Source organism: Pelodiscus sinensis, chromosome 2 (assembly GCF_049634645.1).
Source record: "Pelodiscus sinensis isolate JC-2024 chromosome 2, ASM4963464v1, whole genome shotgun sequence".
NCBI lineage: Eukaryota > Metazoa > Chordata > Testudines > Trionychidae > Pelodiscus > Pelodiscus sinensis.
Genome location: NC_134712.1, coordinates 193514491 through 193538536, shown reverse-complemented (window position 1 = coordinate 193538536; position 24046 = coordinate 193514491). Strand labels below are relative to the sequence as shown.

The window sequence follows — 24046 nt, the reverse complement described above, 5'->3', positions numbered from 1 at the left end:
GCAACAGCCTCACACTGCTGACTCATATTCAACTTGTGGGCCACTATAACCCCTAGATCCCTTTCTGCCATACTCCTTCCTAGACAGAAATGATAAGTAATGGTGCCTGTGGGGAGCACTTCCCTGCAGTGTGCAAAGCTGTGCAGAGTGGCTTCCTTTCCCTGCTAGGCAGAGCCTGCAGGCCCAATCTGGGCTGTGGCTTGTTTTGACTGGGCCCATGAGGCTTGGTGCAGGCTCAAATCTCGGTGAGCTAGAATAGTGTTTTCCCTAATTGAGATTCAGGGTGGAGAGAGGAAGCCACCTATCCTGTTAACGTGAATCCTGGACTGATCAAGAAAAGTTTTGGCCCGAGGCATAAGCTACAGTAACCTCAGCGCTGAAAGAAACCTCTTTTGTCCCTACTGGCCCAAGAGAGAGAAACAATCTTCTCAATCCTGGTAGATGCAGAGGATTGCCTATTATGTTTAGTGAAATGGGTATTTTGTATCTGTACTACAGGTTGAACCTTCCTGGTCCAGCACTTTCAGGACCAGAGTGATCCCGAACAAGGGAATTTGCTGGATCAGGGGATGTCAGGTGTCCAGGCTCTCCCAGGGCTCCCTTCCTGGCTGCTGCTTTGGAAGAATACAGAAGCCTGACCTCCTCTGGCCCACCTGCCTGGCTCTGATGCTCCCAGCTCACTCCTGGGGCTCTGCTCCCTGCTCCCAGCTGTGCAAGGGGGATGGTAGCTGCTCCTGGGGCTCCCTGCCCCTCACTAGCCTTGCAGGCTGCCACTAACCAAACTGGCTCCATTCCCAGGTGCTCTCAGTCTCTGCAGCTAGGTCTAGCAACATCTGTAGTGTTGCTGGACCAGAGTGTCCTGGACAAAAGGTTCAACCAGTATTTGGGACAGAGTTTGTGATCTGATTTTTCTGGATTATTTTATAGTGTCATTGTGGCTTTGGGGAACTCCTTGAGCATGCTCAGAGAGTCCTTCAGAATTGCTCCAGTGTTATGGATGTGTTTATCAGCCGGGGAAACATTTTAAAGAAGTCCAGGGCTGTCCCTGACTAATATGCATCCATTTTTTTTTTCAGCCATGAGAGGTGGAAAAAGTGAGGGTGAATGGTTTGTTTGGTCAGATTAAAAGTTCCTAGTTTTTAAGAGGAAATATTAATGCCAGGGAAGAAAATAGCACCTCTTTCTTCTCTCAGGTTATTGTTAAAAAACAATATATGAATTATTGGTCTCCCTGAAGGCATTTTGCTCCTTCCTCACCCTTACAGGTTCTCATGAAAGTTACTCTGCCATAATTTCCTCCTCCCCATTCTCTTCTACCATTTCCTCAATTGATCTTCAGTTTGCTCTTGGCAAGTACTTTTGTATTGTCTTGAATGGCAAATTAACCTTTCCCTGTGATAGAGACTTCTGAAGCTTATGTTACTTAAAATTATGAAAATAATATTGTACTGGATGGGACTCACAGGAACTGAAAACCTGCTTGTTGTTCACCTCAATGATTAATCATTAGCCATTTTATTCTTACAAGAAAACTGCCACTCTCACTTTTAAATGCTCAAGTAAATAATGTGCTCAGGTTGGTGAAAGATAGTAACTATTGATTTTCACATTCTTAAAACTGATCACTTTGCTTTGCCATTGTAGAATTAGGTTGAACTTTTTTTTTATTTGTTTTATGTATATTACAGTTAAAAAGAGGGAACACATCTTGAGATTAAAACAATAAGGAAGGAATTGAAAATGTCAGACCCTCTGTTCACCATATTTCATAAGGATAAAGTAGTTCTCTGTTCCCACTCGAAGTTTCTACCAAAAGTTTCCTCACACTTCCACTGTAACGAGCCCATAGACTTACCTGTGTTTTTTCCAAAACCTCACACCAGTGCCAGGGAGGCTTACACATGCTTGTTGTAAGACGTGCAATTTCCTTCTATTTGGACAGAACTAAACAATTTTGCAGAGCAAATAGACTGTTCGTCTCCACCAAAGAGAGATCGCTTGGCATGCTGATCTCCACTCAGAAGATATCTCGATGGATAGTGGAATGCATTAGTCTAGAGTACACTACTAACAGACAGTCATCTCCTTTCAAATCAAGGCCCACTCAACTAGGGCTACCTCGACTACCACGTCCTACATGCATGACATCTCCCTCGTGGACATTTGTAGGGCAGCTACATGGTCCTCCACCCACACATTCACAAAGCATTATGCCCTGGACAGTCATCCCTCTAGAGGTACTCATTTCGGTCACAGTGTCCTTCATATGGTACAAAATCCCACCTAACCGAAGCACCTGCCTCCTTCACGGATACAGCTCATAGTCACCTAAGGTGGAGCACCTACAGGGACACTCCTTGAAGAAGAAGAGAGGGTTATTCACCTTGTGCACTAACTAAGGTTCTTCGAGATGGTTGTCCCTGTGGGTGCTCCACCACTCTCCCATCCTCTCCTTTGCTTCGATGGGCTGCGTTCTCCTTCCGGAGCAGAGAAGGAACTGAAGGGACAGTTGCTGCGCATGCATAGTGGAGGGACCACGCGTGCCATCTGCTTTGCGTGCGCAGCACACCAGAGAGCACGACTACCAAAAATCTCTGACTAGGTATGCAGCTGCACCCCAGACACTTAAGGTGGAGCACCCACAGGGACAACCACCTCAGAGAACCTCAGTTACTGCACAAAGTGAGTAACACTTTCATATTATACTGTCTCTTGAGAAGCTTAAGAGATTGTCTTTCTATATTCCAGGTTTGATGAGCACCCACAAATTGTTTTCTTTTTTCTAAGAAGGCAAGAAAAGTCGCAGCCAGAGGAAAACATTTGTTTTCAATATGTGACAATTTGAGATGTGCTTTGTTTACGGGACCTAATGGTTGGCAAAGAACAATCCGAGCAGCATTCTGTAAATTCATCATCATCAACAACCATGGGCTCAACTGTGAGGTGTCCAATGCCTCCCTCACTGTTTCCTTCCATCTTTCCCTGTCCTGTGTGAAGTGACTTAGTTTCTGTAGACTAGCTCTGCACCAATCTACTATATCGTCTACCCATTCTCTGTGGGATCTGCCTCTCCTATTCGGGCCACCTATTATGCCGAATACCAGGGTATTAACTTTTCACTCGTCATTCATTCTGCAGATATACCCGAATAACTGTAACTTCTGTTGTATAACCTGCAGTAGGTTCTCTTTCTGCTGTATCTTCCTATATAATTCCTCATTGGTGACCTTCTGCATCCATCCTATTCTCAGGATCTTTCTATAACAACTCCTCTCGAACGCCAATATCCTTCTTTTTGAATCTTTCGTTATCACCCATGTCTCACATCTATACATGCTGCTAAATACACATGTTTTCAAGATGTTCAACTTCATTCCTAAGCTAATAGCTTTACTTTTCCAGATCTTATCCATCGCCTTCAAACTCACTCTTGCTTTCACTCTTCTAGTCATTATTTCCTTCTTACAGTCTAGATCGTACGTCATGTTGCTCCCCAAATATGTAAACTTCTCTACGTTCTCTAGTTCAAGCCCATCTACACTGATCTTCCTTCCTATTTCCTTATCTCCAAATACCATTGTCTTCGTTTTATCGATATTCAATTCAGTCCATACCGCTTCCCTTCCTCATTTAGCCCCTGCACCATTCTCGCTAGCTTCTCTTCATCATCCTCGATGATAACTTTATCAACCGCGAACCGTAAGTTGTTAATTCTCAACCCGTGCACCTATATCCTTTCTACCTCTTCCTTGATCTTGTCCATCGCTGTCTAGGTGCATGATGAAAATACTCAGCAATATTTGATCTCCTTGTTTTGAACTTCTACTCATTCTTAACCAACTTCCCAATTCTGCGTGTTCTCACAGCTGCCTCTGCATTATCGTTGATATCCTGGGGATAATTTACATCTGCAGCACTGATTTCATCAGTCATATATAGTAACTTGTGTGCATGCTGCTTGGTAGTATTTAGTGAAGATTGTCTACTACAAGCTGTATGCGCAAGTACCTAAGAGTGCTGGAAATGTGGGAGTCTCTGGTTTTCCTTAAATTATAGTGCCATTTTAAAGCCTGAATACATGTGCAGATCTGGAGGTCTTCTAAATAAAGATAAAAAAACTGACATTTTTTATTATTTTTTGAGAAACTGGATATGTAGTCTCATATAGAGAACAATGCAAGGATCTCATTACCTACTTTATAGTCCAGTACAGTAGAGTCCCTGTCATCCGACCTAAACAGGACCGACACATGGTTGATTACCGAATATGTCGGATGATAGGGACTCTACTGTAGAGAGCAACGGGGCAGCTGATGCCGTTCCTGCTGGGGCTGCTTCTTCCTTGGCAGGAGCAGCATCAGCTGTCCTGTTGCTCTCTTGGAGCTGCTGCTGCCGCTCCTGCCAGGGACGAAGTGGCCTTTGCAGGAGCGGCAGCAGCTGCTCCTAGAGAGCAACGGGACAGCTGCTGCGGCTTCTGCCGGGCCGCTTCTTCCCTGGCAGGAGCGGCAGCAGCTGTCCCATTGCTCTCTTGGAGTGAAGAAGCAGCTAGAGGGGCCGTTCTCCCGGCCTGCACCGTATCCGACCCTGCAGCTCCCGGGGACTTGTCCCCGGGAGTTGCAGGGTTGGATAAAGCGGAATGTCGGATTACTGGGTGACGGATAATCCGGACTCCACTGTAATTAAGATGTGTATTAATATTTATTAAAATTTTGTTTGAGGAAAGCCATATCTAATGGAATTTGTGATAAATGAGAGATTTAAATTTAAGCTGTTGCATACTAGGGATGTAAATGGAGAGAAAGTGCCTGTACAGGAAAAATGGGCTCCATCTCAATCAAAACAGAAGCAGATTGTTGGTATGTACAATTCAAAAGGTAAGAGAGGAGTTTTTAAAGTAAGAGATAGAACAGATGCATCTCTTAGGGGAGGATCTATAACGGGGATTCCCTAATCAATTACCTGGTAAGCAGCTTGATGCTTATTAGATAATAGTTAACTGTTACTGGGAGCAGCCCTCCACCCTTGTCCTTCTTCTGCCCTTTGTGGCCTTCCCTGGGGGGCTGCTGGCTTGGCTAGGAGTTGGCAGCATCACGTGGAGGGAGGCAAGTGACAGCAGCAGGAGCTGCGGTGAGCTTCCAGTGGATCCCAGACCTAGAGCTTAGCTCTGGCAGCTCCCAGCTGCTACGGTGAGTTTGGAGGAAGGGAAGGCTGATCGCTGCTGTTGTCTAGCGACAGCTCCCCTCCCCCCCCGTCCCAGCCCCCTCAGGATTTCACCATGCAAAATCACAAATAGTGATTCTGCGAATTGTGAGGGTCTCCTGTACAATATTTATATTCCAATTGATTTATTTAATAATTATATATTGTAAATAAGAAACTAAACAATTTTCAATAAGAGTGTGCTGTGACACTTTTATACATTTTTGTGTCTGATTTTGTAAAGAAGTAGTTTTTAAGTGAGATGATATGCAGGACAAAATAGGCTCCTGAAAGGGAGTATGCAAGACAAATCATGCTCTTGAAAGGGACACCGAAAGTCTGGAAAGGTTGAGAGCCACTGAAATAGAATATACCTGTGTAAACAAACTGCGCTTCTTAATGTCACAGGCTTCTACCAATAATAAAAGAAGGTCAGTTCAGTCTCTAAAATTCTGTTCCTTCTGTCTAAACTACAAAAACAGTTGAGATCAAATGAAGCGGAAAGGTCAGTAAGCACCAACACGCCATACCTAGAAATAGGCACCTGCTAATTTAATAGAATATTTTGATAAATTGTGTTTAAATTTCAGATGGAAAAGCATTGGCCATGTATAGTAATTTAACTTATGATATGAAAAATTTTAATTGAAATCTTTGAAGATTTTTCAATATTCTTACAAAATAGGATATAAGCGGTATGAAGAGAGATTTTTCATTGAGATGAGGGAGATCAAATTTAATTTCAAGCAATTGTTTAATATGTAAAAATATAATTTCCCTAGTTAATACAAATAATAAAGGAATAATTCATCTTCTCCTATGTTCTTCTCTCCATATTGAAAAGGAGAGAAAGGAGATCATTTATTGACTAGTAGGTCCAAATTGAAGCCAGTATATTTCATGAATTTGGTAAAAATGGAACCAAATTTGAATCATATGTAGGATTTCAGAGAAACATTCCTATTTGTTATGATATAGTACTTCTTCAGCATCCAGATCTAATTTTTCTAATATTGCTATATAAATTCAGTTACTGACTAGGGATGTTAGATAGTGAGTAATACAATAGTTGAGTAACCTCATGAATTCTTATCGGTTACTTCACTATTCTAGAGTCCCTGGGGGTGCCAGTGAGCTCAAGCGCCTCTCCTGAGAAGCCCCCTGCTGCCCTGCACTGCTGTTTCTGTATCAAATCCATTTAAAAACCAGCTTTCTGCACAGACTGCTACCCTGAACTACTGCTTCTGACACAGAGGCAGCAGCATGGGGTGGCAGCAGACCCTATCTGTGGGGGTTCGAGCTCCCTTACAGACAGTGGCTGCTACGGGGGATGCGGAGAAAGCTGCCGCAAAGAAGCCTCTGTCAGCAGCGGCCCGGGCTGGCCATGGAGAGAGGCTGGGCTGGCAGCGGCCCCTGTCTGCAGTGGGTCCCAACTCACTGCGGACAGAGACTGCTCCGCCTCCTACAGAGCAGCTTCTGTCTGTGGCGAGCCTGCTCCAGCCTCTGTCTGTGGGTAACTCATACCCTGTGTGGACAGGGAATGCAGGCATGAAGTGGGCTCTGTCCACAGACAGGGGCTGCTGCAAAGCAGCCTTTACCTGTGGCAAGCCTGGGCCTCCCACAAGTAGAGGCTGCTTCGCGGCAGCCTCCCCTGCTAGAGGCAGCAGCTGGGGTGGGGGCAGGTGGCACCGTGGAGATGGCTCCCCCCAGCATCAGTACCTGCTTCCCCATACTTGCTCCAGAGGCAGCAGGGGGGGAAAATGTGAATAGTCAAGAAGATTAACCGATAAGCCGAGGCTTATTGGTTAATTGTATACAGGCAGTCCCTGGGTTACATGGATCCGACTTACATCGGATCCCTACTTACAAACGGGGTGAGGCAACCCTGCACTAGCAGCAGACCAGGGAGACGTGAAGCTAGTGCTCCCCCCAGCAGACCAGGGAGACGCGGAGCGGCTTTTCTCAGCAGACACCTCAGCTTGAGAATAAAGGACAGAGGGAAGTGAGGTGTGGGAGAATAAAACTGAGCTGTGGAGAAATGTTTGGCTAGAGTTTCCCCTACAATATGTACCAGTTCCGACTTACATACAAATGCAACTTAAGAACAAACCTACAGTCCCTATCTTGTACGTAACCCGGGGACTGCCTGTACTTGACTACTCGAAGAACCATGATGGCAAGACCTTTGAGCAGACGGGGTAGGGTTTCGGATTTGTAATTGCATTTTTCAAGTCAAGGAGATAATAGAATATGTGAGACAGAACTGGCAATGATAGTTTTTGACTGTTCTTGTTTTTCTTCCCAAATTAAAACATAGCATAAATTACTTGGGGGCATATAATTATTGCAGATAAGGTTGAAAAGTTAACAAATTTATTGATAAGTATTGTCTCAAATTAATTCAGCATATAATTTCCCCATAATCATAGTCTATCTAATCAGATCTGGTTTACTGTTTCTTATCTTTAAATCTTGTACTGGTTGAACCTCCATCACTTGACAAAAATGGATTTAAGAAAAATGCCAGTTGTCCTGAGGTTTGAGATTAAGTTGTAAGAGTAGGCAACACTATATTTCCACAGATATGATGTCACAAATCATTGTCTTTGATGTATTTATGTATTTGCACATGAGCATTTTCTCCAAATGTAGTGCTAATCACTTTAGATCTGATGCTTATTAACTACTTAAATTCAGGTTTTTTTAAGTGATAGTTTGCTACTGATATTTTCAGGACAAGCATCAAAGCTCCATCAACTTGCTGTGGCAAGGCATGCAAAAGAAAGCTTTTAATGGAGTAAAAGGAACTTGGGGAAAATATTAGTTGAAAATATATTAGTACTTGTTTTATCTGTTGATTTGTAATTAGCTGGTAAAACATGTATGGTCTAGTGGGTTGTGCTTAATAAAGATTTGTGAATGCTTATTTCAATTGTGATTTATTTACTTTTTAAATATCTTTTCCAGTATGATATACAGTACTTCATTTAGCCCATTTGTGGACTCACGGATGGTGAACAAATCCTTTATGGTATGATTTTCTGGGCTCTTTCGTGTCTCTCTTCACGCTTGTATAGGGTTAATTTATTAAATATTTGTAGATCACTGTTCTTTTTTAACCACTCTTCACTACAGTAAATAACTAATGAACAGAATTAAAAGAAAAATGCATTTGATATAGTGTGCAGAATGAACAACTCCTTTCACTGTGGTTATGTTTTAAACATAAATTAAATGTATTTTCTAAATACTGACAAGGAATGGATTTCAAAAGCAGTGATATCTCAGGTTTTTCTTTGAAAACTTGTTTATTGCATTTTGGGCTGGGGGAATATATTTATATTTTCTACCGACACTATGATTATACAGTGATAAGCATCAGGGAAACAAATATCTATAAAGATCCTCTCCTCTTCAAAAATAGAAGATTATATTGTTTCTGTCATAGGTGTAAAGATTACAACAATAGGCTACCAAGAGATATAGGTAGCGTGAGGCTATGTCTTCACTAGGAAATCTGTGATGGTACTATTGTATTTCAGTGTAAACACTCAGTACAGTAATGGGAGGGATTCTCTTGTTGCTGTAGTTAATCAGTAGTTAATCCACTTCTCCAAGAGGTAGCTGAGTTCTGTCAACACCAGTGGTTAGTTTGGCTTAACTACATCTTTCAGAAATGTGGATTTTTCACATCTCTGAGCAATGTAACTGGATTGGCCTAACTTTTTGGTGCAGATGTGGCGTTTGGCCAGAGTTCTATCTCATATAAGGAGTTATGAAACACGTGTTATCCTCTCTGTATGGGTTTAAAATTGTATGTGTTTCAAAGTTTCAAGTTTTGTACAGTGTGTCAGAGAGAACTTTCTCTTTGCTATTCACATTTGTATCATTGTTTCTCTGTCCATTCTCTCCTTTCTTCTACGTGTTTGCTTTTCCCAGTTGTTGCATCTGGTGTTAAATACTTTGACACATTGACTGCCTGTAATCGTTGTGTGACATAATATCCCACATGCTTTATGAAAATATACTTGTTATATGACTGTCATAGCAGAAATGCTTGATGCAAGATGGCTCATGTAAAATATAATTGGAAAGGTTATGATTTACTGAATATGATAATGCTATTTGTATGCAAGTATCATTTTTGTAAGCTAATTTAGGAATATTGACCTGTGTATCCATAATTTCATATTTGCTGCTTTGGGTTACATCCACTGCTGACAGTTCAGGTACTACAGTGAAAGAGACACAGTTCTCTGATGGCCCAGCAGCAGGAGACAGTGAATTGTAAAATAATCTAATCTTCCTGGGAACCTTTGGGTTAGCTTATGAAAAATGGCTACAGAGGCTCTACAGATACATGTGACCTTGTCACCTGATGCTGGAACCCATCTTGGTTTCTGTAATTTACCATGAAAAGCTGGGAAGGGGTCAAACTTGAAATAAAGGATTCCCTATTAATGCAAATCCTATTTAAGGGTGAGGAGTGAGGGAACCTGGGTCATCATTTCTCCCTGGCTACCCCGCCCAAGATGACTACTGGAAACAACTATGACTGAACTGGGAAAAGGAATTGACCATAGCCTAGAAAGGTGTCTGCCCTCTGAAGAAGATTATTTGAATCACATCTAGGGTGAGATCTTATATGTCACTAGTTCCTTTAATATATTAAGCTTAGTTTGCAGGTTCGGTTATTTTGTTCAGTTACCTACTTTATTCTGTCTGCTACTTCTCATGACTATTTAAATCCTGTTTCATATTAATAAAATCATTTTTGTTTTGTAATACATCCAATGCAAGCAATTCCTACCCGAGGCAGCAGGAACCCTGTGCATATCTCTTTTTACATTGAGAAAGAGGCTAATTTTATTACCTCATAGATTTAAGACATATTTATCTAGGATTCAGCTCTCAAAGGGGCTGTGTACTTGAGTGCTAGGAGAGGATCTCACACTGTACGGATTTTAGTCTTTGTTTGCAATCTTGGAGGTGTGGCCCTGTTTCTGTGTCTAAACTTAAGCAGGATGGAGAGCTAAGCTCAACAAGACAAAGTTATAGGGTGTCCAAACTGTCAGGGGAAGCAGGCTCATTGGTGTGTCAGCACATTAGGTGACAGAGCCAAGGAGACCCTGATCGATCACACATTGATTGGTCTGTACAGTATCTAGTACAAGGCTGTCTCTATGGGTATATAGGCACTACTATATTATAAATACTAATAGAAGTCATGATGCATAAGGAAGTCCAAACGTAGGGATGGTTTCAGTTAAATAGATAAGCAGTGTTTTAATTGATATTGTATACGTGGCATTATGTGCTATAAAAAATTGGGCAAACATAAGGAATTGGATGAAAAGCTAAATAACTGACAACCTCATCTACAATCTCTTTTGTGTAAAAGAAAATTCCCTTCAAAACATAGAAAAGGAAAAACAATAGTTCAAGATTACGTAATTCAAAACAGCATCCTAGTGCATATGTACAAGAGGGACAAATTGAAGCTGCACAAGTATTCTGGAATTTCCTTAATGTGAGTACTTGATTTTTCAATTTTAATAATGTTTTTTAACATTGTGTGTGTAATTTCCTATTTTTTTAAAAGTACCTTAAGCAAATAGAAATTCCATAACGTGGCATCACATTGAAATCCCCATGGTCATCAGCAAGTTCAGAATCTTTAGACCAACTGCACCAACCTCTGCCACTTAAGATAATGAATAACTTGTAGCAATATTACATTGCCATCTTCTGTGTGGACCAGGACTATAGGAGAAGACACACATTTGCTAATGGTTTTCATAAACATTTGTGTGGGGAATATTAGGTTCCATCCCTAGCTCTGGAGGGAAGAGTGCCCTAGTGAGCATAGATCTTTCAGACCCATCCTAACCTTTGTGACCCCATCCCAGCTTCTCCCTCACCTCCGGCTCTTCATCCCAGCCCTGATCTCCTAATTTACCAGGCTTCATTCCTGAACTTTTCATCACAGTCACAGTCTCCTTGCCCAGACAGTCCCATTTTCCCCATCCCTGCTCCTTATTCAATCATATAGTCACACCCTGTGACTCTCCCTTTCTGCATTCCTCATGCCATCTCAGTCATATGTCCCCTCCTCAGCTCCTTGTCCCAGTTTCTTTGTTCAGCTAGTCTAATTCTCTCCCTTCACACTGATATATCTTCTCTCTTCACTACTCTCCCCACAGCTTCTCTCTCTCCTCCCTTTCCCCCAGCTTTTTATTCAAATTCATTGTTCTCTTCCCTATCAACTGGCTCCTGTTTCCCCCTTATTTGCCTCACTAGCTTCTAGTGTCCTTGCCTAGCCATTCACAGCCTTCTGTCCATTCCTTCCCCAGCAACTAACCCTAGTCTCCTTCCTTAGCTAGTCAAAGCCTCCTCCAGTCACCTAGCTCCCCGTTCCAGTATTTTTCAGTCTCTGCCCCTTGAGCTGAGTCAGTTTCCTGGTGCGATCAGTTCCAAGTCCCTGCTGTGGCTCCCAGTTCCAATCAACTTACTCAGCTTATTCCAGTGTCTGACTTTCTAAACTGTTGGGGCGGGGGAAAGGAGGGAGGTCCTGCCCCCACTCTGGCCCTTCCACCAAACCGTACTCTGCCCTGCCTCTTCTCCACCTTATCCAGCCCTGCTCTGCCCTCTCTGCTGAATGTGCCTGGTCATTTCAACTATTCTTCCTCTTCCACTTTTGGGTCAGGTGACTAAAAAAAGCTAGGTGGTGTAAGCTAAGAAATTTCTCCTTTTTATTCTTGGTTCCTTCTACATTCATAGACATTTTACCCTAAAGTAAAAATATGCATAAAAGAAAATGTCAAACTCAATCAATTTCTGATTCCAACTGGAACATCTCAGGGCCCCAAAATTTGATGAGCTACTTGGATCAGAGGGAAAACACAATACTGAATACTGCGGGGATGGTAAGCTCCACTGACTAATGTGTCTGTTGGTCACTTCCACAGACTGCTCCTCACCCCTTGTCTAGAAGGCCCTGCCAGTTCACCTGAGTGAAAACATTTCTGTTCTGTTTATGCAGGCTATGCAAGTGGAAAGGGTTGGTACTCCTCCTTTCCTGCTTTGTGGTTATGTAAATTATTTGCAACAAGAGCTATTTTCTCCCTGATCGGTGCAACCTGCACAATGACGTATATGAATCCAACCTTGTATAGTGGCCTGTTTAGTATTTTTTGTGATTTAAATTTAAGTAGCTGAAACTATATCCCTAGTGTGATCGACTGTGATAGCACAGTTGCTCAGGTAAACTGTCCTAATATTTCTTTTTGTCAGAGAATTTATACTACCATGATTCTTTACTTGTTCCTGGTGTTAGAACCTTAACAGAATGGTTGAGGAGCTTTTTCCCCTCTTTCTTAAAAGTAAACAAACCATTCTTACTGTTTCCTATCCAGAAAATGAATTGTATTAAAGAAACAATTACAGTGAAAGCTTCGTTATCCAGCACTCATGGAGAATGGGGGTTGTTGGTTAATTGAGTGTACTGGATAACTAAGCTTATTGATCTGCCCTGCCCCGCCCCCTAGCAGCAGACCTGGCTCCTGGAAGCTGAAGGCAGGCTGAGAGTGAAGGAGGTGCCTGTTGTCAGCCAGCAGTGCTGGTTGTCAGAAGCATTGCAACAGCTGGCTGGACAGGAGGGAGTCAGGCATGTGTTCCTGAAGATGTGGTGGTATTATGGCTGGAGGCAGTGCCAATTAACAAAGTTCTCTGGTTAACAGAGTACTGGATAACAAAGCTTTCATTGTATAATTCGTACTATGCAGCTGTTTTTTTTCCCTCCATGATTTGTTTTTACTATAATGTGGTCTAGGGTGTAGTCTAGGGTGCAATCTAGGGTGCAATCTATGGTGGAGACTGAATTATGTTGACTACATCTCTAGAAGTAAAAGGGAAGATATTTTAAATTTGTAAATGAGTGTTAAGTGGCGCCACTCAGTTTTTCTGCCTCTGAAATCTCACCTGAAGTGATTAGCTTTTTATGTTTCTCAAGATTTTAACTGACATTTTAACTTGTTACATATTTGCATTACATATATATAATACACAAACAGTTACTACCAAAATTGTTGACATTAGTTATACTTGTCCCAGAAAAGTCACTACTCCCTGTGGGTGAGTAAATTTTTGCAGGATAATCAGTGCTTTTATTTTTGTTTTGAAGGCACCTGTGTTTTGTGGTATTTGTTTCTTCTGTAAGAGGAAGGACGGAATAAGTGAGGAGATTGAACTACTCTCTTGGGATGAAAGCTTATGCTCCAATACATCTGTTAGTGTATAAGGTGCTACAGGACTCCTTGTCACTTTTGCAGATCCAGACTAACATGGCTACCCCTCTGATACTTGTCTCTTGGGATGATTCCCCAAGTCAAGATGATTTTGGATGCTGAGATAGGAGCACTAGCAGAGGGTATCTGAGGAAAGCATGGAGCTTTTGTGGATGGTTGAGGGGAAGATTGAGAAGATGTTTGGCAGGGAGGTGGCAGACAGGGCCAGCACGGACACCTTCTAATCCTGTTTCTGCAGCTGCTGTTGTCACTGTTGCTGGATACTCCTTTTGTTCTCAGATCTAGCAAGGAGAGTGGTGAGAAGGGAGGTGAAATGGCTTCCCACAACTGACATGACAGCTGGGCTGCGGGAATGCAATCAGGACTCCAAATGTGTCAGGTACAGTACATGACACTTGGCAGTCCTGCTCACCCAAAACATTTTTAAAGGTTTTGTTTTTGTTTAGTGGTATACAACGTATCTATAAAAATTAAGGAAACTTAATTTGTTTTGTTTTAGGAAAAATATTTTGCCTGAAGATTTCAAAATTCTTAATAAAGATAAAGACATAGTCTCATTTTATACTTGAGGAAATTAAAGCCAAAGTCCTCAGTCTATACTAAGGCACCAAACCTTCAAGCACCTATGCAAATGTTTAACTATACTAGAGTATGTCTACACTACCACCCTAGTTCGAACTAGAGTGGTTAATGTAGGCAACCGAAGTTGCAAATGAAGCCCGGGTTGAGAGCCACACTCTTCCGTGATACTAATGGAGGACGTGCGAGGCCTGAGATGGAGGTTAAATGCAGAAGGGAGCTTGGAGTAAGGGAGGGAGTTTGAAGGAGGAAGTTATGACTGGGAGCACTGGACTGGACTACAGGGGGTTGGATTGTGACCTAGGGCAGAAAATTGGGGTACAGGTGCATGGGATTGAGGTACAGAGGTTTGAGTTGTGAAGTAGGGCAGGAGGGGACTGTGATCTGGGGCAGGGAATTGGGGTGCCAGATCTGGGAGGGGATATGGGTGCAGGAGGAAGGCAGAGGATTTGTATTTGTGGAGTAGGGTGGAGGAGTGGGGGGGCAGAGGGTTGGGGGAAAGAGGGACTAGGCTACCAGAGACAGGCTGTGGCCAGGAGACTTATCAGCAGCCCAGCACTTTCCTGGAGCAGCCTCCCTGCCTGTCTCATCCATGCACAGGCTGCAGCCATGTGCTGTGAATAACTTTGAGCCCCGGAGGGAAGGGGGGGGCATGGTGCTTGTGCTGGGGGTGGGAGCTGCTCCTAAAGCCTTCACCTCTCTCCTCCAAGCTCACACATTTTAAAGCAAAACTGCCCAGCACCTGCATTTCTGAGCTGTATTCGGGTGGGGTGAGGCAAGTGGGGAGTCTTTTGGCTTGGCAGGCTGAGTGCAGCCCATGGGCCATATTTTGCCCAGGCTTGTTATAGTGAGTGGCCTCCATTGATTTACTGGCCTCCCAGTAGTAAAGGTAAGCACATTCATCTGTTCTTGCAGGATCTGGGCCTGAGATACACAGAAATTTAGGGTCTTGCTATTGTTTTCACTGTGAGCCAATGGTAGAGCCAGGAATATAAATCCAAGTTTTCAAACTTCTGGCTGTGTGCACTAGTCATTATTCCATAGTATCTTGTATGGTTGTATTGATATATTAACATTTGTCCTTGTTCAACAAAAGTCATTTTCCAGTTGTAAATAATAATATGCCTGTATAGTTTTACTCTTAAACTATGTACTTAAAGTTGTCTAAGATGTAAAATATATTAGAAAATAATTCAGAGTCTCTTCTAAGCTTCACAAAATCTTTTCTACGCAACCCTACAGGCAATAACACCTTCTGTCGACAGAACTCTGTCAACAGAAGGTGTTATGCCTCGTAAAATGAGGTATACCAGCGTCGACAAAACTGCTGAGTTCTGTCGACGTTATGTCGACAGAACTCAGCGGTAGTGTAGACGCTGGTATAGTTTTGTCGACAAAAGTCCACTTTTGTCGACAAAATTCAGTAATCTAGACACACTCCTAGTGACCAAGGGTCTTTTCTCTCCTCTTCCAGCAGCCAGTGGCCTGTTCTCTCTCTCTCCAAGGCCCCTCTCTGGTGCTTTGGCCAAGGGCCACAACGGGCAAAAGGGTTTGAGGCAGTGGGACTACTCACTTGTGCTGGCAGGCAAGATGACAGAGCCCGAGTCCTGCTGGCCAATCCTACTTTGCAGGATAGTTCTCCCCTAAGGACTTGCTGACCCTTGTGGCCATTCTCATATTGTGTCCCTCCAAACAGCAGCCTCTCCCTTTGAATGTTAAAAATGGTCCTTTTTCCATGTCTTGTGGTTGTCTTGGCACACCCAAACCCTGACCTTGCTTTAAGTTAGGAGAAGAGGAACCTGCATATCAAATTTGGTGACCCTAGCCTTCACCATTTGTTCTTGAACAAACGGCCTTGCAGACAGAAATACAGGTAGACGAACTATTATATGTATGTATGAATGTATGTATGTTATATATATAGAGAGAGATTGAGTTAACCAATTTAGACAAATTGTTGTTTACAACTGAAACAAGAAATGACAAAAATTCTATGCTTTATATCAGTGAAATCCAAGTTACATCTATGATTACTAGAAAAATTTTTAAAAAATTTTCATCAGAACTTCTGTTTATGTATTTCAGCACTCTGAATAAGTCTCATTGATATATGTTGATTACAGTTTTCAGAAGAAAAGGTATCTTAACTGCAATACTAATTCTTTTTTAAAAATCATTTTGATTCTGTTTAAGTGAAAATGAAAATGCTAATTACTGTTAATGGAAATGCCGTATCACAAGCATTGTTCCAGTATGATCTGCAGGTTGCCAAGGAGCATATTTCCTCTCCATTTTCTCATTGTAGACCTATTTAATAATTATTGCTTTGGATTGAAATAATGTTTAAAAACTCAGGGACTGGTGAGAGGGTTACATTAAATAATCTGTGATGCTGACACTGATGAAGTAACTTCTCTACTTTGAGGGGAAGATGATGGGATGGAGAGGAGTGAACAAAAAGGGCCTTGTTGGATGAAGAGGCAGAGTGGGGGATAGAAAGTGGCACAGTGTGGAGTCATTGGGGGAAGAGGCCAAGTGGGGCAGGACCTCAGGACTCTTTGATTGCTAAGTACCTCATATTTTTTTTCTGTGGATGCTTGAGCCCATAAAGTCTGCACCAATACATTCGTGCCTGGCATTGTGCTTCAGGAAGAGTATACAAGCTGAATTATGTCATAGAAAGTGTGATAGAATTAGGAACAAGACAATAACTAGACTAAATTGAATTTAACTATAAAATATATACAAATGTTGTGATATACTCATAATATATGTATAATTGCTAATTTTAAAAAATCCTACAACATTGGCCAACAAAATTTTGAGACAATTTGTATTTTTTTACATTGTATTTGTGTTTGAGGTCTAGGTTGTCTTGGGACATTTCACCTTAAAAACATTTTCCTAACTGCAGCCCCTTCTGATTGGTTGAGGATCACTTGCCCGCATGGAGAATTTTCTTTTTGAGATGTCTATATTAATTACATTTTTGGATCTATAAATTTGAATTCTACCAAAGCAGATCTGTTAACTTGTTTTATACTTGTACTGGCAACTGTGTGCTCTGAAGGTCAACAGAAGAGAGAACAGAAAATTGTGCTGTCTCAGTACTATGCTACTAAAACTGATACCTAACCAGAGAAGATAAAAATACACATCCAGTTAGCCACAGAATGACACATACTTCATGATATCAGTTTTATTTGCTGATTTTAATTGAAGTTAAAAGGTGATATAACTTTTGTATTCCTATTTTAATTATTGTTGAAAATAATATTGATAATATATCTCAATTCTACATATTAGTAATAATACAAAAACAAAATATACATATTAATTACATATTTAAAATGCAAAATTTTAAAAAAATGTATGGAGGCAATAATAAGGTTGTACAACTAAATGGCCAACAAATAAAAAAAAATTACCATTTCATAAAAACACTGGGACAATTTTTTGCATTTTCTGTATGTTTCACGGCATGCTTTTTGTATGTCGTTACAAATATTTATTCATGAGTAGTCTCATTTTATTTGGACTATTATTTGAATTAGGAGTTTGGAAGTTAAATGTCTTCTATTCCCCTCAGACCTGCCCATGTAGTGTTTACTCCTGTCTCGTCTTACTGCCAGATTTCACTCTTTTGTACCCTATACAAGAACCTGGCATTTTCTTTATCTCTTAATTAGTTAAGATAACAAATCTCAGGGTGATCCCAGTTAATTCTCTCTTGCTCTCTCTTTATCTGAATGCTGTTTCATTTAGGAATTTGTGGATTCCGCAATATTAGGCTTCTACCACAGTTCTGGCAGCAGACGGCCTGTCATGCATGGAATTGCCAGTGGTGGGAGCCCCGGCTGCCTCGGGACTGAGAGCAGGAGCTTTCTCCTGTTCCTCATCCCTCTCTTTGGCCTCTGTTCACAGCCTGGGTGGCTGGCACTTGGAGCCCGTGCTCTTACCTCTGGGCCCCCACTCTTAGGGTACGTTTAGACTACATGCCTCTGTCCCCAGAGGCATATAGATTAGGCTACCAGACATAGTAAAATGAAGCGGCGATTTAAATAATCGCTGCTTCATTTAAATTTACATGGCTGCCACGCTGAGCCAACAAACAGCTCTCCTGCCCTAGACGGCCACTTTCCTGTGCCTAGTGCGGAGATCGTGGTGTGCACTAGCCTAGGCGGGTGCCCACCTCTTGCGGTCCCGGGCAAGCTCCCGGAAGCCGCCAGCCTGGTCCCGGGAAGAGGGGGAGGGCTGGGGAGCATCGGGTGGGTGGCTCGATCCGTGCCAGGTGCAGGGTCTGCTGGCTGGGTGCTGGCAGGCTTGCACCTGGCACGGGCACCGTAGCCAGCCCGTGCCCCTTTAAGGGGTCCGGGGCTGGGAGGGGGGCAGAAGAGTTTCCTTGGTGTTGGCCAGAGTGGCCACCAGGGAAACCTGGGGAGGGCTAGCCTCCCACTAGTTCGAATTAAGGGGCTACACACCCCTTAATTTGAACTAGCTAGTTCGAACTAGGCTTAATCCTCGTAAAATGAGGTTTTCCTAGTTCGAACTAAGCGCTCTGTTAGTTCGAATTAAATTCGAACTAACGGAGCGCTAGTGTAGCGCCTATGAAAGTTAGTTCGAACTAATGTCCGTTAGTTCGAACTAACTTTGTAGTGTACACATACCCTAGGAGTATAAGCAGCTACCTGAATTACTACAGGTTGGCCCTCCCTGGTCAGGCACCCTCAGCACCTGAGCTATCCTGGACCAAGGTGTTTGCTGGAACAGGGGAGGTCAGCTTCTCTCTGTGGGGCTCCCTGCCTTGCCACTGGCCCCCCTAACACTGATATGACACAGCTCCCCACTCAGCTGCCTGCCCACTGCTCCAGGGTCTCCTGGGGTACCCTGTGGGGACTGCTTGGACACTGGCAGCCCTGCTGCTGTAGGGTGTTCCCTGGGGTTCATGGCTGGGGCCACATGGCTACCATGCCCCTCTGCTAGGTCACCCCAGCCCTGCTGCGACCAGGGGTTTGCTAGGATTGCTTTCTGTGGCTGCCCAGCCATAAATAACCCCACTGCAGACAGAGGTTCCCCAGCTGGAGTTGGGACTCCTTGGTCACTTGGCCCAGTTAATGCCAGGAGCTCCCTGGCTACCATCTAGCCCCACTAATGCCAGAGATTCCCCTATCAGAGCGGGAGCTTCCCAAATGCCACCTGGCCTCACTGACGCTGGAGATTCCCTGGCCAGCATGGGGGCTCCACAGATGCCTCCTGTCCCAGCCAGGGCTCCCTAGCCCTTGTGTTTTCCCTACCTCCTCCAGGATTCTTTGATCCAGCAACATCCATGGTCTGGCCAGAGAGTCCTGGATTTGGGAGGTTCAATCTGTAATTACTTTTTTCCCCGTTAAGACACAAACGGCTCCATGATGTAAGGTGAAGACCACTTTAATTCCTTGGGTTTTTTAGATTGTTTTTAAGTATGCTTGTGACTGTATTATTATTGCTACCATCCTTTTATCATCTGATACTGTTATCAAGATCACTGCTCTTGCATTATTGCTAAATAAACATAGCCACATTTCTATCAGTTACAGTAACTCTTGCCACACCTGGCTCTTAGCATTACTTCAAATTTCTACATCAAACCACAGAATACAGACGGCCTGGTTACTGTAGTTAATTTTTAAGTTTTAGAAGCAACAAGGGTTGAGTACGGACATAGTGGAAGTGAGTGCAACTCCTTTTATATTAGTAATGCAAGCAGTATTGTAAGTTTCTGTTTTGAGGAAATGCTTATAATGGATTAGTGTAGTTTTGATGCAAATGACAGCCCGGCTCTGAAAATGGGAGATATTGTCCAGGCTTGCTGGAAGATGGCACAAGTGCTTTATGTAGTGATGTTAAATTTAGTTTAATCAACTAATTGACTAGTCGATTAGTCAATAAGTGGGGGAGCCACGGCAGGGTTAGCTCCTGACCCCAGGAACTAATCCCACTGTGGCTCTGCCTTTGAAATGTAGTAAGAGCCAGGAGGCTCTTAATACATTTAAAAAGCTGAAATGCAGCAAGGGGGACATGGCGCAAGCTGCGACAGCTGATTCCCAGCTCATGTTGGGTCCCCCCTGCTGCACACCAGCCTTTTAAATGTATTAAGAGCTGGCAAGCAGGCGCAGCAACTGGGAGTGGGTGCAAGAGGGGAATCAGTTGATTCCCAGCTTGTGCCCGGTCCCCGCTACCCTGCTGCTTCCCCTGCCCCCCACTGAGACGGTGCCGGGGGTAACCAGCTTTTAAACCAGCTCCTCCCATCACCGGCTCCTGCTCCCGGTATGTAAGGGCAGGGAAGGTTTTAAAAGTACAAGCTCTGGCATTGGAAAACCCTTTCTTTATGTAGCAGGCACATGAGCTGCCCACCCTGCCTCCCTTTGAGGTGTGATTATCAGGTGGGGTTTGAACTAGGGATATCAATGTGTAGACGACTACATGATTAACCGATAAACCTGGGCTTATCGGTTAATCCTGTTGACTGCACGCATCCCCCCCTTCTTGATGCCTCTGTATCCCCTCCCCTCCTCAATGCTGCTGCCTCTAATAGGCAGCAGCACAGAGGGTGAGGCGGGCAGGCAGAAGCGAATTCATGCGGGGAGCCATCTCCACAGACCTGTCTGCCCCTATCTTTGCTGCCTCCTACAGAGGCAGCATGGGAGAGGCAGGCAGAAGCTGGTGCTGCGGGGAGCTGGTTTAATATCTGGGAGTGAGGTAGGGGAGGCTGCTGCGAAGCAGCCTCTGTCTGCAGCAGGCCTGGGCCTGCCATAGACAGAGGCTGCTTTGTGGCAGCAGCCCCTGTCCTAGGGGGTCCAAGCTTCCTATGGACAAGGACTGTATCAGTGGCAGCAGTGCAGAGTGGCAGGTGTGAGCCAGTCTGTGCAGGAATCTGGTTTTTATACTTGCTCCCCTCGCAGACCGGCTCTCTGATAGAGGCAACAGTGCAGGGTGGCAAGGGGCTCCATGGGAGCAGGGCTGGGAGTGCACTGGCTGCTGGCCCTGTCCCCAGGGACTATTGAATAGTCATATAGGGGATAATACATAATACGATTACATGACTATTCAGTTACATGCTATCTAACATCCCTAGTTTGAACCTGTTATGAGCATTATGCTCGTCACTCTTTTGTAGGGGGTCTGAGACGTAATTTTCCCCTCAGCACCATTTTGGCTTCAGTAGAGCTGTTTTTTTCCACCTTCCACACAGATAAATGGCCTGGTAAAAGTGCTGGTTAAAGAGACAGAATGGTGTGGGGTCTTTTGTCCTTTTGATATATCTGGACAATGTGTAGTGAAATGCGTATAATTTTTTAAAAGGGTAAATGATCAAGTGCACCTTTACAATAGAATATACACCCTTAAAAAGAGTTTACCAAACTATTCTGACATGTGGGTTGCATCATGATTATAGATGCAGACTCTGGGCTGCACCTGTTTCAGATTAGCACCTCTCACTTGTCAATGCATCATGCTCCCTGAAGCCAATTGCTGATGAAGCCAATTGCTTACTCAGAGTTACTCCACTGCCATTTTCCACATTCCTTTATTTCCAGTTCTGGTAGGTGTATCTCCTACCTTTATCTTTACTCTCACTGTTATCATGAATAATAAGCAGAAGTAGCTGATTGCATACTTTTTCTGTTATGCTGTGGTTTAGCTGCTGGCAGAGGGGTCATGTGTATAAATTTCCGTTGCAGGCTTACGTACTGTATAGGACTGCATACGGTGTCCAGATTGCACTTCTATGACTAAAGTTCTAAATTCTTTTTTAAAATAAGAGGACAGCAGGAGATCTAAAAATTATTTGAACATCCTTTGTAACAGCAAAGAAATGGAAATTCTAGTGTTTTAATTTCAACATTTTTAGTTCAGTTATTTGAAAAGTAAGCCATGTAAATCCCCTTCAAGATTTACATGTATATATTTATCAGTGTATGTGTTCTAGCCAGTTACAAGTATGTCAAATTAATTTTTGAGACATGCATTATGTCCACATTAACGCTGCTAGCTTTGCAGTTTGGATGTGAATGCTACTTTTTATTTTGCTCAGTTTTGTCAGCTTGCTTAGTTGAGAACATTACCTTTAAGTCTAATTTTGAGACTTTAAATGTACATCAGCATCATTAGTACTTTAAGATAACTGCATTCATTGGTTACTCAGATCATAAAGTTTCATGGTTATCTTTTAAAAGCTTACAATCAAATAGACCTTAACTTTATTATAGATTTTCTGATAGACTGGAATCTGGGTTCTGACTGTGCCCAGACTAGCATTGTTAGCTAATGTAAGTAGTTTTAATGGTTTCTTTCTTGGGGAAGAATTATACTTTTATATGCTGGGTTGATGATAATACGCAAAGCAATATTAATACAAAATACAGATGCTGCGTGCTTCTTCTGAAAGACTAGAGCTAAGTGCTTGATTTTTCCCACAGTTTTTCAGTGATGTATGTCTCAACAAGGGCAACTATGGGTACATCTGGACTACATGCCTCTGTCGCCAGAGGCATGTAGTCTAGACGTACCCTATGAGATTCTGTGGCAGATGTCTCTAAAGTTTTAAATATGTGGGCTGGAAAATGACTGAATATTGAGGATTTAGGCTACAAACTATATTTTTGCCCTTTAATCAGATGTATGCTGTTTATTTCAATGCACATTAAAAAGTATAGTCCTTCCTCACAAAGATACATGTAGAATGCGATCTTTGGTATTTTTGTTCATTTTTTTTTAATTTATATACATTTTCTAGTTTGTTGATAGACTTTAGAAGCCAATGATGATTCATTAACTGTAGAAAAAAATTCCAAAAGTTCAATCTAACAGGTTTCTGATTTACAGATGATATAGTTTGATCATTTACCTTAATAATTGTCTTCTTCAGATAGTTTCAGAGGGGTAGCTGAGTTAGTCTGTAACAGGAAAAACTTTAAAAACAACAAACAGTCTGGTAGCACTTTAAAGACTAACAAAACATGTAGATGGTATCATGAGCTTTCGTGGGTACAGCCCACTTCTTTAGATGAGCTCATGATACCATCTACATGTTTTGTTAGTCTTTAAAATACTACCAGATTATACGTTGTTTTTTAATTTTTTTCTTTTTCAGGTAGTAATAGTGCCAAACATTTCTGGATCATAATTTAAAGAAATGCACTTTTATTTTGTGGTCATTTGTTTAGCTAAGTTACATCAAGCAGGTAGATACAGAGTGCACTGGGGTTACAAACTCAGCCTTGTTTATCCTTTTCAATAAATATTTTTCTGAGAGGTTTCAGTGATAATAGCACAAATACAGTGTTGCACTTTCTCAGATTTTTATCACAAATGTCATGATGATTAGGTGTGGTAGGAGCTTCAGCCCCTGAAATCATGTAATTGTATGAACATTGTATATTTCATTTAAAAAAAGAAAGTTTTACTGCATGTGGCTATGGAGATGAACTATAAAGCAGTATTTCCAAAGAAATCCACACCTTTATTCAAACTTTTTAAAATCTGAAAATTTAAGAAAAGGACTTGAAAACCAGTGCCCTAATTATTCAAAAATCAGAAGGCAAATAAAGAATGCAAAATGTATTACAGGCAGTCCCCGACTTACGTTGATCCGACTTATGTCGGATCCGCAATTACGAACGGGGCTTTTCTCGCCCCGGAGGACATGGACTGCGGGACCTCGCGGTCCCGCCGCCCATGTACTCCGGGGCGAGAAAAGCTGCTCCGCGTCTCCCTGGTCTGCAGACCAGGAAGACGCGGAGCAAAGCTGCGGAGGGGCTCGGGCAGCCCAGGCGCGTCTAGGCTGTCCTGCTGCCGGCTTCCCCCGAGGCTTTGCAAAGCTGTGGAGGGGCTGGCGCTGCAGACCAGGGAGATGGGGAGCAAAGCTGTGGAGCACGCCCACAGGGGGACAGCTCAAGCGCGCCCGGGCTGTCCCGCTGCGG

At 42.9% G+C, this 24046-nt stretch overlaps 1 protein-coding gene across 5 annotated transcripts in view; it reads left to right on the top strand.

The window, feature by feature from the left end:
- The window catches only part of PLCL2 (phospholipase C like 2), a 212238-nt gene that overhangs the window by 66204 nt on the left and 121988 nt on the right, over nucleotides 1–24046 (top strand). The window contains exon 1 of one of the 5 annotated variants that reach the window (XM_075922107.1): nucleotides 8167–8230. The exons of the other annotated variants lie outside the window; for them this stretch is intronic. Coding sequence (XP_075778222.1) covers nucleotides 8168–8230 — 63 coding nt within the window. The 5' untranslated portion in view covers nucleotide 8167. Of the gene's footprint in view, nucleotides 1–8166; nucleotides 8231–24046 lie in introns of those variants that run through there. 5 annotated transcript variants of the gene reach the window in all.